The sequence below is a fragment of the Zonotrichia albicollis genome, chromosome 14, assembly GCF_047830755.1.
Source record: "Zonotrichia albicollis isolate bZonAlb1 chromosome 14, bZonAlb1.hap1, whole genome shotgun sequence".
Lineage (NCBI taxonomy): Eukaryota > Metazoa > Chordata > Aves > Passeriformes > Passerellidae > Zonotrichia > Zonotrichia albicollis.
In genome coordinates, this window is record NC_133832.1 from 20,174,148 (window position 1) to 20,190,634 (window position 16,487).

General features: G+C 52.3%; 1 protein-coding gene across 4 annotated transcripts in view; it reads left to right on the top strand.

Moving 5' to 3' along the window:
• Positions 1 to 265: 265 nt before the first annotated feature.
• The window catches only part of FGF13 (fibroblast growth factor 13), a 177,433-nt gene continuing 161,211 nt past the window's right edge, over positions 266 to 16,487 (top strand). The window contains exons 1-2 of one of the 4 annotated variants that reach the window (XM_074551437.1): positions 266 to 398; positions 1,364 to 1,528. In XM_074551437.1, coding sequence (XP_074407538.1) covers positions 1,480 to 1,528 — 49 coding nt within the window. In that variant the 5' untranslated portion in view covers positions 266 to 398; positions 1,364 to 1,479. Of the gene's footprint in view, positions 399 to 906; positions 1,529 to 16,487 lie in introns of those variants that run through there. The other 3 variants (XM_074551436.1, XM_074551435.1, XM_074551439.1) reach the window with 3 other exon arrangements.

A 16,487-nucleotide genomic window follows, 5' to 3' on the forward strand; every position in this document is an offset into this window, starting at 1 on the left:
CCAGCTGTCCGGGTGCCGCAGGGGGACAGGGCCGGGCAGGAATCCGGCCCCACTAAAAATAGCGGCCCCGGGGCCGGGCTGTGCCGGGACCCCCGGCGGGAGTGGGGCACGGGGGCTGCCCGGGTGCCAGCCCTGCCTCGCTCCCTGCGGGAATCCCTCGTGTCCCCGGCCCGGAGCGGCTCCTTCGGGCCGGGCAGAGCGGGCAGCAGCAGCCCAGGGGCTCCCCGGCCCGGCCCGGCTCGCCCTGCCCGGAGGGTTATTTTGGGAGGCCCCAGCGGGGCCGGGCTCCAAGGGGCCGCACCGGGCCCGTCCCTCCCCCGACGGCGGCCCCGGCAGAGGAAGTTTTGCCCCACCGAGGAGAGGGTGCCAGGGGGGCGGGACACGCCGCTGTTACACAGGTGAGGGGCTCTGGCTGCTCTGGGGGTCCCTTCCCGCTCCCCCAGGGGATGGAGCAGGGGCGGGAGGGGTGAGCGCCGTCCCACACGCCGGGGCAGGGCAGGGCTGGGCGGCAGCCGGCGCGGCTCTGCCCGTTCCCTGCTGCGGAACCCGATCCCCATTGCCCTCCGTGCCCGCTGCTAACGGGAACCCGATCCCCCCGTGCCCCCCGTGCCCCGCTCCCGCCACGGCAGCAACAGGCAGGGAGCGGGCGGCGCCGGGCCCCGCGCCCACAGCCGCCCCTGCGGTACCGGGCTGGCGGCGGTACCGGGGGCGGCCCGGCCGGCCGTGGCTCCGGCCGTGGGGCGGCGGTCCGTGGCCGGGGGGCAGCGGGAGGCGTGCTGCCCCCGCCCTCCCCCGTGCCGGTTAATGGAGCCCCGGTGCGGGTGATGGGGAGCGCGGGGCCAGCGGCTGGAGCTGCTCCTCCAGCCCTCCTCGCTGCCGCGAGCGTAAACCTGCCGCCTCTTCTGCAGTGACGGGGACTCGCGTCCTCCTCCTCCGCCTATCCGCGGCTGCGGCTCAGCTGCTCCATCCCATTATTATTAGGGGAGGATGCGAAAAGAGAAAAACCCGAACCCAACACACCCAAGCGAACAACCCCTCCCCAGTCACGGTACCCCCCTCCCCCCGGTCGGTGGGACTTGCAGGACCAGCTGCGCTTCCCTGGCCCTGGGGAGGGGAGGCAGAGCCGGGGAGGCGGGGGAAGGAGGGGGCCGGGGCCGGGCAGACGCGGGGAATATCGCTTTTGTCTCCGGCACGGCGAGCGGCGCAGGGGCTCGGTGCTGCGGCTGCCGGAGCCCCCCGCTCCCCGCTCGGCTCCCGCAGGCACCGCGGCGGCGCCGCCGGGCTCCGAGGCTCCGCTCCGGGGAGCGGGCAGCTCGCCGGCTCCTCAGTGCCCCCCCTTCCCCTGCTCCCGGTGTTATTTCAGCCTTTTCGGCGTAGAGGATCCCCCACGCGCACGCACGCTGCCCCCCGCCCGAGGTTTCTTTGGTCCAGCCGGAATTCGCGACGCTCCCGGGGATTTTCCCACCCAAGCTGGGGTCTATGAGCGGGAAGGTGATCAAGCCCAAAGAAGAGAAAGATGCTTCCAAGGGTAAGGCAGGCGCAGCCGCCCCGATCGGCGGCGCGTTCCCCGGCCCGACCGCGGACAGCTCACGGGGCCGGGAGGGGGGCACGGCTCCGGGGGCAGCCCCGGCTCGGCAGGGAGCGGCACCCGGCACTGCCCGGCACCCCGGCTCGGCCGCGGGGCCCGCTCAATGCGGCACCGGGGCCCCCCCGTTCCCCGGCGGGCAGGCGAGGGGAGGGGGCGGCTCCCGGCCGGGGCCGGGGGTGCTCGGCGCTGCGGCGGCTCCGGCCGGCGGCCGGGGAGGGCACACATCGCCATGGAGACGGGCGGCGGGGACAGCGCCGGGGCGCCCAGCGGGGCCGGGGCACCCAGCCGGGCCGGGCACGGGGGCTTCCCCGCCCCGCTTCGCCCCGGGCCCCGCGGCGCTGGGGCTGCCCTCGCCGGGGGCATGGCCGGGGTTTGTGCGCGGGTACGGGGTCCATGCCGGGGTTCCCTGCTCGGTTCCCTGCCGGGGTACAGTACCGGGGTTCCCTGCTCGGTTCCCTGCCAGGGTGCGAGGGTTCCCTGCCGGGGTTCCCTGCCGGGTTCCTGCCGGGGCACAGTACCGGGGTTCCCTGCCGGGTTCCTGCCGGGGTTCCCTGCTCGGTTCCCTGCCGGGGTGCAGTACCGGGGTTCCCTGCCGGGTTCCCCGCCGGGGTCGTGCCCGCGCAGTGCCCGCACAGGTGGCCGAGTGCCCCGTGCCACCCGGCCGGCTCGGGGCTCGCTGTCCCTCGGGGTGTCCCCGCGTCTCCCCGCACACCCCAGTGTGGTTTCGGAGGGGGCTGGGGCCGGGCCTCCCCGCAGGACCGAAACCCGCCCCTCATTTCCTAGTTCTGTAAAACCGAGTGGGACACTTCCCTGCCGTTTACTTTTTTAGCAGCCAGAGAGGCCGAATCAAAACAATACAGCCTTTCTATTCTTGATAAAAAGGTTTTGGTTTCATGGTTTTGAAAATTTATGTTTAACGCTTTGGAAAGCTTCTTTTTTTATGTTCTTTTAGTGTGAGTTTTTTTCCCAACTCTGTCTTTCCCCTTCTTACTATGTTCTGTCTCATGTCCAAATCCTTAGCGTTTGCATGACATTTTTTTTCTCAGCAACCCAATCAACTTCACTACTTAGATGCATTGCAAAACCTTACTTTTTTTAGATAAATATGTTTTGCCTTTACATTATATCCTTTGAAGTTGAGTTGATTTTGATTTTCTTTCATGGTGGCCTTATTCGCTATATTGCGCTTTAAATAATTTATTAAGCAGTGCAGAACAAAAGATTCCCGCCTTTCTGAGGAATTATTTTGCATGATTTAGAACCGTGGTACAAACGTAAGCAAAAAGAAATCGCCGTACTTGTGCTATGCTTGCCTGAAAGCTTATTTTTAAAATCAAGCTTACATATTGCATTTTGTGCTGTGATTACAGGTTCTAATGACACACTTCACGTCTGAAATTGCTTTGGCACATTTCAGAGCAGTGGGACAAAGGCACTTGTGTGTCTGTTAGTGAGTCAGTGATGCCTGAGACGTGCGAGGCTGTGATGTCAGTGCTGACAGGGTGAGCAGGTGAACATTCTGAGGCTCAGGAAAAGCAGTGGGTGCTGCTGCTCTGCTTCAGGAGTCGCTGCTCCTCTCCCTGAGCTCACAGAGAAACTCTCTGTGCTCCCACCAAGCAGAGAGGCAGTTGTGGGTACAGCAGGAGGAGCCCACATGTGTGAGGAGGTTTGTGAGTGGTGGGGAGCACCTGTGAAACAGCTTTTAGAGAGGCTCGGGGATGCTGAGAAGGAGTTAATATTTACTGGCTCATGTATAGGCTGCATGATCCTCCTCAGCCTCTTGAGTTGTAGACAAGAATAGGAAATGTTCTTTCCTCTGAACCTCCTGAATTCTCTTTTGGTCATTGCAAGTGTTAGTGCTCTCAGTGGGAATGTTTGATTTGGCTCCAGCCATAGTAAATCCAGGTAGTGATGGGTGGGGTTTTTTGTTAAGATTTTTTGGTCTGGATGGGTTTTTTATACAATTAAACAGTTTATAATTTGCCTGGAAAGGATGGGATACCATTTCCTGCATTTTTCTGCAGGTGTACTGTGGCACTAGAGTCCTGAGAGAAAGCTCTGTGGTTTTGGGCTAGTTAACCTCTCTGTCAGAGAGGTTAACTAACAACATAATCATGTTTTATATACGAGTGGCTTGTGGTGGTGCTGGTTCAGGTACCCCCTCTGTAAGGGAGGGTGGTGTAGTTTGAATACCTGCTGTAAATGCAGCTGTCCCAGGGCTGTGTTTGCCCCATAAATGTGGAATGCTTCTCAGTGAGAGCAGTGCCAGCATTTCTCACTCCTGAAGCTTTCTTAGGCATTGCAGGGCCATGCATGAGGTGAGACCTTGCTGTAATTCTCTACGGGATTTGCGGAGGGCCGTGTTCAGCCCAAATGTAGGAGCTGCCCTGTGTATGTTGTTAAGAGACACTTTCTTCCCCTGGATTTGGGGTGGCTCTTTCTAGAAAAAAGTGATTTATACAGAACTTTGAAAGGCCATGGATTTTGCTGGGAAAAAGCACAATCCAGAGCAAATACTTAACTGCTTTGCAGTGGTTGTTTGCAGTGAAATTATGCTTTTGTAAAGTCTGTGGTGGTGTCAGTGGAGTTCTGCAGGTGTTACAGAAGTATAAAAATCTATTTTTAATTAAAACAGTGGGGGTTTTTCACTTCTTTCCTGAAGCCAAAGGGGAAGGTAACTGCTTGCTTAAGAGTGTGTTGGTCCCACTTGTAAGTCCTGCCTGGAAAACCCAGTGATGGCTGTGTTTTGCTCAATATCTGGTTGCTTTTAAAAGTGGCTGTGGGCATTTAGCATTATCTATCCTAATCTTAACTAAAGCTCACGGATTAGCAGAATGAAGTCAGGGATGTGCACCTTTCCTTTCTGCAAGATGCTGCAATAACTGTGCTGTGTACCTACAGGATTAGGGCAGATGATGGCATTGATTTCCCCTCTCCCCTATGTTTAATTCAGTGTGTGATAGTTGGAAGGGGCAGGGTGCTGCCAGCCCAGGTGTGCTCCCGGCTGCTCCCCAGGGCACAGGGGCAGTGCTGCTCTGGGCTGGAGGCTGTTTGGGGCAGCCAGCAGCTGGTTCCAGAGCAGCCTGTCCCCTCTGGGCTGCCTTCATCCTGGGGCAGTGTCCATGTCCCCTCCCTGTGCCTGGGGGACAGGAATGCCAGGGGCTGGGGAGGAGCAGCTCAGCACCCACAGCGGGCACTGACTGGGGAGCAGCAGCTCAGGGGGTGCTCGGGGTGCAATCCCAGCACAGAATTGGGCACTCAGTGATTTTGGGAGCAGCTCAGCACTCAGGGGATGGTCTGGGTGCATTCCCAGCTCAGCAGTGGGCACTCACTGATTTTGGGAGCAGCTCAGTGCTCAGGGGATGGTCTGGGTGCAATCCCAGCTCAGCAGTGGGCACTCAGTGATTTTGGGAGCAGCTCAGCACTCAGGGGATGCTCTGGGTGCATTCCCAGCTCAGCAGTGGGCACTCACTGATTTTGGGAGCAGCAGCTCAGGGGGTGCTCAGGGTGCAATCCCAGCTCAGCAGTGGGCACTCAGTGATTTTGGGAGCAGCTCAGTGCTCAGGGGATGCTCTGGGTGCAATCCCAGCTCAGCAGTGGGCACTCAGTGATTTTGGGAGCAGCTCAGTGCTCAGGGGGTGCTCGGGGTGCATTCCCAACACAGAAGTGGTCAGTGATTTTGGGGCAGCTCTTCTGCATTCCCAGCTCAGCAGAGCAGCTCCCACCAGGCAGGTTCTTGTCCTGGCACAGAGCTGCTGTGCCCAGAGCCGTGGTGTGCCAGGGCAGGGCATTTCCCCAGAAGTGTTGGCCTTGCACTCTGGGCACAGTGCTTCGAGTGTCCCCGTCGGTCCTTGGGGCTGGACCAGCATCACCTGGTTTGAATGAAATATTTTTATCTTCTGTTTAGGGAGAGTTGTGGGCAGGAGGAGAGCCCTGGGCATGCATGGGGAAGGAGCTGGAAGCCCTGTGCTTTGGGGCTGGCCCTTGGAGAGCCCGTGCTGCCTGCTCTTACGGCCAGGCCCTTGCACACGCTGCTCTGCAGTTTGTGTGGCTCCTCTGGGCAGTCAAGAGCTGGAGCAGAGAGTCTCAAACTCAATCTGAGGAGTGGATTAATCTGCATTTGTGTTCCTTTTTGCTAAGGGGATTATGTACTATTGGCTTCCCCATCAAAGCAGATGCAGGGGGATCTGTTGCTGTCACTGTGCTGTCACCACAAGGAACTGGGATAGCTTTGTCCAAAAGTCTGATCGCCTCAGCCATAAGCAGTGAGGAAATGCAGAGTGTATTTTCTTCTGCAGAAAGCAAAATAGGAGCATTTTTGAAGCTGAAAGCTTCTAATCTGAGAAGAGTGTATTGAAATAGTGACAGAAACAGTGAAGACTCTGGAAGTACAGGTACTATTCTAATTCAGTGACAGCAGAAAACAAAGCACTTAGAGAAATCACTTGGCAGGAAGAACAGAAGTCGGAATTTTGAGGTATCTATTACTGCTTTTCCTGGCTTTATGGGAATATAGGATAATGCAGCTTATGATTGAAAGGTCTGGAGAAAAGCTGACAAAAATAAAGAAGCTGATGTCAACAGTTATATTTCTATAGAACTGATTCATGAGACAGTAACTTACTTCAGGGACTGAGGAGGAGCAGCATGTAAGCTGACCACGTCTTGGTCTGAGGCCACGGGATCAAAATTAGCAGGGAGTGCAGCCCGGGTGAGAAGGGGGAAGGGAGCCCGGTGCTGAGTGCCTCGAGTGCTGCTTGGCCTGCTCAGGTCACAGGCAGGGCATTTCTGTGTCTTTTTGGCAGAAACTTGGGCGCCAGTTCTTTTCACTGCAGACCAAAAGCCCCCCAGACTTCAGCAGCAGCTGCAGTTTAGGATGTGAGCTTGAGGATCTGTTCAGGCAGGTGCTTGCAGCAGCACATTGGGTCCTTGTGGTCAGTTGGTGCTGCTGACCTACACATCAGAACTTGTGTTTGTGTTAGAAACACGGAACGGCACCAGAGAGTGAGTGTTAACCACGGTGCTTTTGTTCCCTTCACACTGGAAATCTCAGAGGCTCCTGTCTGAGGTTGCAGATTTCACTTTGAATAAATAGAAGCCTGCATCGCCCACTGGAAAGAGCCAGCCAAAATCGGGGCCATGGCCCATCCCACCCTGGTATTGATCCCTCAGGTCACAATGGATGCTCAGTGCTTGGCTGAGCCCTGATCCATTCAGAACTCCCAGTGACACCAGTGGGAGTTCTCTGTCTGCCCGTGGCATTGCCTCTGATTAGTGGGAGGTTGTTAATGTGCCCATGCTTGGAATATTTACAGTAACTACCTCCTGTTCTGACTCATTATCTGGGCTGGCTTTGGTACCACAAACGACAGGAGCTCTATAAAAGAAACATCCTTCCCTCTCAATCCCAAGACTGTTGCCCCTCACATATGCTGATAAAACGTCAGCAGTTAAAAAGTGGAAGCAGTGTTGAGATGGAAATGCCAGCACATTTGTGCTGATGCTCCTGAATGGTTTTCAGTGTTGAGGAAATCCACAGCAAGGCAGAATTTCCAGGGACAAGCTCCACACTCGGGGGTTTGTTGGTGTTGGTTCTGTGTGGCTGCTGTCCATGCCAACAACTTGTGTTGTACAGAAGGTAGTAAAAGTCTTTTTTTTTTGCTTCTAGAGGAAAACTTAATTATAGTTGCCTCTTGCAGATGCCAAATCTCCAAATGAAGCCTGGAGGACGAGCAGCCCCACAGAGCCTTGCAGGGCGCTGCAGAGGGGGAGCACAGCAGCCACATCAGATGCACCAGAGTCTGCATGGCCTAGATCTGGCATCTCTGCTCTGTGGCCACCCACAGTACACTGCAGACTTGTCATTAACTGAATTTGTGCCATCTACTGAGATTTCCTGCAAGGCATTGGTCTCACCCCTGTGCTTTGGGAATGGAGGCTGCAGGGCAGCCTTGGGTCCATGCATGCTCAATTTCTGCTCCTGTTCCTCATGGTGTGTTAGTGCTTTTGTCTCCTGCAGAAGCCACAGCTCCAGAGCTGTGTGAAAAATCTCAGGAGCAAAGATGGGGCAAGTCCTGAATCCATGCTTGTGTAAAATCCTCTGTAAATCTGGAGGTGTTCTGTGTACAATAAAACATTTGTAACTCCAAGAGGACAAGCCTCCCATCCTAGACAACCCTTAGCTGAGCATTTTCAGGCCAGGAGCTCTGTGTTTCTGTGAATTGGAGAGGAGCAGCCCTGTTGGTGCCTGGATGCTCTCACAGATTCCGTGGTCTCAGATCTCCTCTGTGGGACTGAAGGGTTCTTGGCCACTCCTGTCCCTCTCAGCTGAGCCTGGCTCTAGGGCTTGTGCAGCCCAAACATTTTTCCTTCCTCAGTTACATCATTTTACCGAGCAAAACTCCTTCCTTTTCCCAAAATACACGTCTTGGTCAAGCTTACATGAAAATGCATGTTAAAAACCAAAATGAGACAACTAGGTTATAGATGTTATTTACAATAATACTTTTATTTTTGTGGGTAAAAGTTTCTGTGAATTGTCTGGTTTTGTGCTCAATATTTGTTTTGTGTTGCTGAGTGAAATGAAGGCGAAAATAATTTGAATTGCACCCTCGGGCAGGTAACAATTCAGTTCTTCTCATGAAGAGAGTGTAAAGTGAGACTGTTCTCCACTTAATTAGTTTTGTGAGAGTGATGTATAAGGCAAGGTCAGTGCTAAAGGAAGAAAGGGCTGGCATGGACTGAACACTGCTTACGTTGTTTGAATAATTAGAGCATCACTGGGAGGCGGGAGGGAGCAGAGGACAGAAATGAGGTGGGAAGAAGAGATATTCCTGAAATAGCAATCGAATTGCCATTGATCTGGGCTGCATTACATGTACACAGTTCAGGATTGACTGAATCTGAGCTGCTGGTGCTTTGGTACCTGTGCCGCTGGTGGTGCTTGCAGCTGAAATGAAGGTGTATTTATGGAGATACTCTGTTCTGTGGCCCGGGGAATCTTTAGGTGCTTTTCAAAAGCTGGGGTCTGACATAATTGATCCAAGGCTCTCTTGGTTGCTTTAAGAATAAATTGTTTAACCAGTGCTTGATATCTTTGATATGTGTGCATTTAGTTACCAGCCAGCTTAGGATGAATTTCTGCTGTGATGGTGGGATCAGATCAGAGGTGGGCATGGTGTAATCCCCTCTGGGCTGTGTGCTCTGAGGGATTTGTTTTCGGTGTCATTTGTGTCCTTTATGTAGCTCCTGGCCACATGTTCAAGTAGCTGAGGCTGGATTTACTTCCCCACATTGCCAGTGTGCTGTCAGTCTGCTTACACAGAAACATTTTTCCTTTGGCTTTTGCATCTGCTGTGGAGTTCTGGGCAGCTATCTTGTGTGTTCAGTACACATGTGAAATTCTCGTGTTGCTCTGACATCTCATTTTTCCCAAGTTGTGCCACAGTACTGCCTGGAAAATGATCAGTGTTTTAATTGCAGTTATACACAGTGCTCTGAGCTGGTGTGGCTTTGTTCCTCTGAGTGCTGCAGGAGAATAAGAAGCCAGGATGGAGCCAGGTGTCACTGCAAGCCATTGTCACTCCTGGTGGGGTGCAGAGCTGGAGAGCCTGACCCGTGCGAGTGCTCCCTGGTGCAATACAGTCGTGGAGGTGTTTTTGGGAGTTGCAGAGTTGGTGGGCATTGCAGGTGAACGCATTTCCTCAGGGAGGGGTGTGCAGCTGTGTGAGGCCATCCCAGGAGCAGCGCTCCCTCCTGCCCACAGTGGTGACTCCTGCTGGAGGAGCAGGGGTCCCTGCAGCCCCCCGTACAGCACAGAGCCATCTCGCAGCGTGCGCAGGGCAGCTCTGTCATGTGCTCTGCCTCACGTTTGCCTCTCGTCTTGCATAGCAGTGCCTGAATCCAGAGACTGCCAAAAATAGCTGGCTGCTTTCAAGTGATTGGGCAAGGAGAGCTGGAGTGACTTTCATCTGCTGCTCTTCTCCCCTTCCCGCTCTGCCCTGTTTGCTTTCTGAGAGAGGATATTGGGTTTTCGTTTGCTTTGGCGGCGCTCAATAAAAGGTGGTCAGAGTGAAGTAAGTCAAGAGGCATCACATGGCAAGGCTCTCCTTCATCACCTCGTGGGGAGGCTATGGCAGCAGGGTCAGAAGTCTGGCTGCAGCTGAAAAGGGATTTTGGGGTGAAGTGTGAGCGGTTTCAGACGCACTCCAAGGTCAGGACACTGCCTGGCCGGGGAGGCTGGAGGAGGAATGTCTGTGTTGGTGCTGCTGGCTGGCTGCTGGCCATGCAGAGCTGTGCTACTTGGCCCCTGGAGAGCAGCACAAATGGTTTCCTTGGCTGCAGGAGGGGCTGGGTGTTTGTTTTGGGGTTGGGTTTCATCTTGTTTGTTTGGTTTGGTTTTTGGGGTTTCGTTTTTGTTTTTTGTTTCTTTTCAGATTATCAGTGCAATCCCCAGTTTTCAAGTTCTGTTTGTACAATTGTGTCCTTGGGAGGAATTTCTATCCCATGATTTCTGGGATGTTGGGGATTAGTGTACATGGCAGTTCATGAGGGGTGTCCCGTTGGTACGTGATGGAGAGCAGTGAAAGCTTTATAGGCAGTGATTCAGTAACTCCTGCACAAGGAGAGGACAGCGTGGAAAACAGGAGAAAGATGAACTTGGACTTTTTCCTAGTAGTTCATTTAAGAACAGTAGATGCCCTTGTTTAGGGATGCCTAATTTAAGTGGCAGCAATTAATGACTGTAGAGGAGAAAAGGATTGTGCAGAGCTGTGAAAGTTTTCAGTTCTTTTCATGGCAACTTTCAGGGTTTAAAAATTTGAGTTTGTTTCCCCACTGGGACATGAGCAAAACTTCTTTGAGGTTTCTCAGGAAAAACAGTCACACTAGAGCTATTTTAAGGAAAAAGACCTGTCAGGTTTTCCATCCCTGTCCTTGTTCCACCCTTGGTCTGAAAAGACCTCCCGTCAAAACAGAGATGTTTCTTCAAGACTTTTGAGTATGATCAGAAAAATTAGTTAGGCCCTTCTGAACAATGTTAGGAAGGGATTTTGAAATACATAACAGCTGAAAAAAGCAGGGTTTCGTGTCAGTGCTGTGGAGGATGCTGGAAGCTCAGTACCGAGGTGGCAGGGCTGTGCCCTTTGGTCTGGAAGTGCCTTTGTTTCACTCCACGTTTGATCATGAAGGATGGACTTTAAATTGCTTTGTGGAATGAATAAAAGGTGGCAGGCTGAGAATGGAAGGGGGAGAAAGTGTGGTGCAGTGGCAGGGGAAAGCAGATTCTGTGAGACTTTGAACGATGGAAAATGAACTTTGAAAAGTCTCTGGAGAGCGCAAGGAAGCTGAAGAATGTAATGGAAGAGGAGATACTGTGGGTGTAACTCGTAGTAATATCAGACTGCAGGGAAAGCACGCAGGTTTGACAGCCTGAAATGGTGCAGAAAAGACTTGACAATCTGTCCTGCAAGGTGCCAAACATCTCTACTTTCCATTTGCCCAAAAGCTGTTAGCGCTCTGCTTTGGGTCCCTATCAGTGAAAATTGGATATTCTTGTCATGCCACATTCCCACTATCACAAATTCTTACCTTCAGTGCATTGCAGGATCCATTGAGGGTGCATGAGGCGGGCTGAGTGAGTGACAAAAGGCTCATGAGAGAAATGGAGAAAGCCTAGCAGATTTGATGGCTCAGGTGCAGGGTGTGAGTGAGCTGTTTGTCAGGCAGCCTCTGTCCCTGAGAGGAGATAACACATTGCTCTTCCTTCACAGAGCTGGGAGAGCACTGCTGTCGGTGCACCCACAGAGCTGGGAGAGCACTGCTGTCGGTGCATCCACAGAGCTGGGAGAGCACTGCTGTCAGTGCACCCACAGAGCTGGGAGAGCATTGCTGTCGGTGCACCCACAGAGCTGGGAGAGCATTGCTGTCAGTGCACCCACAGTGCCTGCACCCACTGTGGAACCCTCTGCTTTTATAGGGCTTTTGTCAAAGTGTTTTTGCCTCTTCAGTCAGATCTCTAGTTACAGTTCTTATTGCTGCAGTTAGCGTTTTAAACTGTCCTGTGCTTGGGTTGGGTTTGAATAACTCCTGGTGAGAGAATTTGATAGATCACTGGTGTTTATTTGGGTGGCACCTTCTGAAGAGCAGCACCTGAGCTGTGCTGTCCTGTCAGGTCAGGCTGAGGCATGGTTTGTGCTGCTCAGTGCCAGCCTTGGGAATCAAACCTCAGTGGAAATGTGACATGCTTTGCACTTCACAGTGCTGACCGCTCTTGGGATCAATATTTTAAATATTCTTTTTCCCCCCAGTTTTTTTCTTTATAAAAAGTGTGGCAGGGGGTTGTGTTAATCAATGTTCTAAGATAAGCCTGAAGATTGCTAGAATGAACTGCAATTTTCAGCCTTGATTCTGCAGTATGGGATTACTGAAGTATGTAAGAGAAACAGATTTGGTTTCTGATCTGATCTTGCAGCATCAGAAAACCATGCTGGTGAATAAAAGGGAGCAGAATCCTGTGTTTAGGAATGAGAGATTGCCTGGGAGGTGCTGTGAACTGAACAGTGTGGTTTGAAGTTTTACCCTGTCCTGTGCTGGATGTCCTTGAAGGCAGCTGCTGCCTCTCCAGTTCTGCTGTATTTTGGTTGTTGGTGCTTCAAAATTTGTCTTTGGGAATTATTCTGTATAATTCAGTCTCTTGCAATATCTTCATCTGTTTCTTATTTATGTTTTACCTTTATTCACAAGCATAAGATTATTGACTCAAAGGTCTTGAAGGATTATTAACACCTTGGCAAATATGGTGAGAATGAAGAGTCTTTAAAAGGTAGTGGCATCAGTTTTTGACCCAGTCAAAATACCATCACAAAGCACGGAAATGTTGGTTTTATGTGCATTTTCTGTTCAGTACTCACGTCTGCAGTGTGCTGTGTGCTGGCTCTGTGCTGTGCTGTGAGCAGGGAGCTGCTGGATAAATTCTGGCTGGTGCTGCTGTGATCAGTGAGCAAGGCCTGTGCTTGTAGGCTCAGCACCCTGGCTGCCCTGCCACGGGCTGGCTGAGGATCAGCTGGGCCAGCACAGCTCGGGCACTTTGAGGCTTCACATCAAACTGTGGCAGCAAACCAGATCTGCCTTTGTTTCTGAGCTTTCAAATCCTGCAGCAGTGAGGCGGGCTGCCCTGGCGTGCCCAGCTTTATTTCCCAAGATGTAATTTAATTTATTCCTTGCTCACTGACTTGAGTAAATCAATTAAAACTTGTGTGTGAGTGTGTGTGTGTAACAAGGCTTTGACATAAGGTAATTGATCAGGAGGTGCAGACATATGAGGAAGGCGTGGGACAGATTTTAAAGCAGAAGAGTGAAACGTGGTGGTTTCTTTTGATGTGATGTGGTGGTAGCTAAATTCCCATCTTGTGTAGTAACAGGCTTTTCTCTGGGCGCTGTGGTGTTAAACACTCTCTTTGCACATATGCAGGTTAATCTTTTTTCAGCTTGTCCTTTTGGAAACACGCCATGTCTCCATCCTTTTCACTTTGTCTGGAAGGGAGGTTAAGATGGGAATCTCAAAATGCAAAGACTGTCAGTTGTCCACCTCTTTCAGTAGGCCAATACAGTTCACTGATTAATTACTTCCTGCACCTTGGCTACCTCTGGAACCTGGTCCCTGTCCAGTTCCTCTGCCTCTGTGGGGTGCTGTCCCCACAGGCTGGGATGACAAACGTGTAAATCCTCCCTGTGCTCCTCCAAGTGCCTCATGAACCACAGGACCGGCTTAGGTCAGCCTGGAGCCCTGGAGGGTGCAGTGACAGGGAGTGAGCACCTTGCCAGGCTCTCCTGCAAGGACAAGGTCCTGCTTACCCCAGAGGGACAGTGTGTGTGGGCACAGCTGCCCCAGTGCGCCCAGGGCTGTGGCAGTGGCAGCAGAGCCAGCCCCTGCCAAGGACCAGCCTTGCAGCTCTCTCTCCGTGGTATTTTTAGAGTTGTAATCATTTCTTGCTCTTGTTTTTCCTCCCCAGACAAACGAGACCTTGGCTCAAGCCGCGTGTGAGCTATTGGGAATTGATGAGTTGTTTGTGATCCTGACTCCAGAGTGAGGGCAGGTATTGCTCACTGCAAGCTCTCCCCTTTCAGGCACACAGGCAGACCTGATGAAAAGCAGTGTTGCAGAATCTTATTTTTAGCTTCTGTCCTGTGGTGATGTTTTTGTTGTTGTTGTTTGGTCATTTGGGGTTTTTTAGATGTGGGCTGCCTCTGTCAGGGGTCACGGCGTGTCAGAACAGCTTTGCTGTGTGTTGATGCTGTTGGTGTTGCTCGGTGGCCTGGCCCTGCCTGGGTGCCCTGTGGCTGGTGTGGCTGGCACCGTGCTGCTGTGCAGGGTCCCTGCTGGATAGCCACGCTGCCTTGGGCACATGAGTGTCCTGCTGTCTGTGGCTGGTGGCACACCTTCAGAGGGCTGTTTGCTCCTGAGCAGCCGTGTCCTGCATTTACCCCACCGTGCCAATCGCTGCAGCCTCCCCACCGGGCATGGCCACATCCAGGAGCTGCTGGAGGGACACAACTGCTGTTTGGTTTCAGCTGTTTTGTAAAAATATTCTTTATTGCCTGTGTGTCTGTACACCATTCCTGGGGTTTGTTTTTTGCTTCCCTTCAAGTTGTCCTCTTGGCTTTGTGGTTTTGTGGTGCCCTGGGCCAGGCTTGCTGTCAGACAGGCGCAGGAAGCTGATGCAAATCCTGTGCCCCTGGTGTGGACCAAGCTCTTGTCTTTGCCTCTGTTATTATTAATGCCTTCTTCATCTCCTCGAGCCCCTTCCCCTGTCTCACTGACAGCTCAATTGGAAACCAACAGCAGCTCTGCTCTGGCGGCGCTTTGCCCCAGGTGCCAGCGATCGACTAAAACTGACTCAGATCATGATTTTAATTGGTTTGATTTTTGCCAGTGGCTTGAGAAAGAAAGCGAGCTATTTTGGTCCTCCTTCATCCTTGGTCAGTTGTGTTAATGTGTCTGTGGCTGTACAAGCCCAGAGGCTCTGGGCAGGCCTGGGTGCTGGGAGAGGCGCTCGCCCTGCGCTGCTGATGCCCTGGTGCTGCTGGCTTTAGTGGGCACCAGTCCTGTGCTGTGGCCATGGGAAAGCTGCCCCTCTGAGGGGCCATGGCACCTATGGACTGCTCTGAGGAGGTGCTTTCCATGTAAGAGGGGAGGCGTTCAAATCCTGTGTTTTCCTTTGGTTTCAGTTGTTCTAGCTGCGATGTTTTCCCTTGGACTGCTCGCCCTCGCGTTTAGAGCCAAGGGAGGGTAACTCAGCGCCTGTAAGCACAGAGATGAGTGTGGCACGTGTTTGTGCTGCTCTGCTGTGGACAGCAGCCGTCAGTTTACCTCATTTTTAATGCTTTGATTCTTTGGCAAGCACCCAAGGTGCTGAAAGGACTCAGTGGTGCAGACAGTGAATGGAGCATGCACACAGGTTGGTGTCTGAGGGCATTTTCATGGGGGTGCACATGGTAAAAGAGCCTGCAGTCCTTCTGCACACACACCCCTGCCCTGAAAGGACAGATAACCTTCTCTGAGGGTCCATGCAGCTTCCTTCAGCCTCTCACCACCTCCTGCTCCCCAGCTGCAGTTCTCTGCTCTCTTGGCTGGGCTGGTAGAACAAATTATGGATAACTTGAATGCCGGTGAGAATTGTTTGAATATCAAAACAACAATGACACCCTGAATAGAATATGCTGAATTAAAAATATGCAAGCAGCTTTTTCTTTCAGTTCATAAGCTCCTGTTGGGTGCAGCTTTGGCTCAGCATGGCTGGTGGTTTGAGTGTCCCTTCAGTCAGGCTGGGTTTGTTGGACTGTGGTGGTCTCAGCTCGTATGAAATGTGACCAACAACAAAGTTCAGGCTCTGGTTAATTTGAAGTTTATGTCCTTTCCATGAGACATATTTGTTCAATTACATTACCTGCTAATTGTATTTCTGAGCAATTTCTTGCAGAGACCTATAACTGTGTGTTCTTGATCTGAAAGCTGCATTATTCTCTCAAGGAGATAATCAGTTAGTGACGTACTGAGCTCAGCTCATGCTCTCTGCTCTTTGCCTCTGTGGCAAAACCTGAATCTTAGTGGTAGAGGAGAACTTTTATGCCCATTCTCTTCTTTATGATGCAGGTGTTTACTGGAAGGCTTTTCCTTGTGAATAGATGAATTGTTTGTGATTATTTTTCCCTATCCTAAGTTATTTAAATAACATAGTTTATAATGATTTTTTTTGTGCTATTTAATAACCACCAAACTGAAATAGCTATGGGCCATGCAGTTCATTATTAGAAGGCTCTTCTGAATCAGAAAACCCATGTTTCTGGAAGATATGTGCCTTTGAAACACAAATCCTGCTGACCGGTGCTGGACTCTGGAGCTAGAGGAGGAGTTTGTGTTTGCTGGCATGGGAAGAGCATCTTCTGTCCCAGTCTCATCAGGAAAGGCAGCTTTTGGAGGGAGTACAAGTCCTTTCCAGAAGTGCTGCTGAGGCCAGAGAAGGCTCTTGGCTTCTCGTGGTATTAATGGGCTGAAATGGAAAATGGGAAGCCTTGACAGGGCCGGTGAGTTGGCATAAAGTTCAGCCTTTAAATGATGGTTTGGCACCACAAAATGCTGATGGTGCTGAGGCTCCTGGGGCATGGTAGGCAGACCCCACTTCTCCAAGAAAAGTTTATTTCTTTTTCCTGCATCAATATTTATGAATTTTCCCCTGCCACCCTGCAGGCAGCAGTGACCCAGTTTTAGGGTTCTGGGTATTTATGGGAGATGAGGGTGAGGATAAAATTAGGGTAGGAATGTGGTGTTCAGGGCCCTTCACAGATCCATTGCTGGGGCGGCTCTGTGGGTGTCGTGTGTGCTGGGTGATTTTGTTCACCC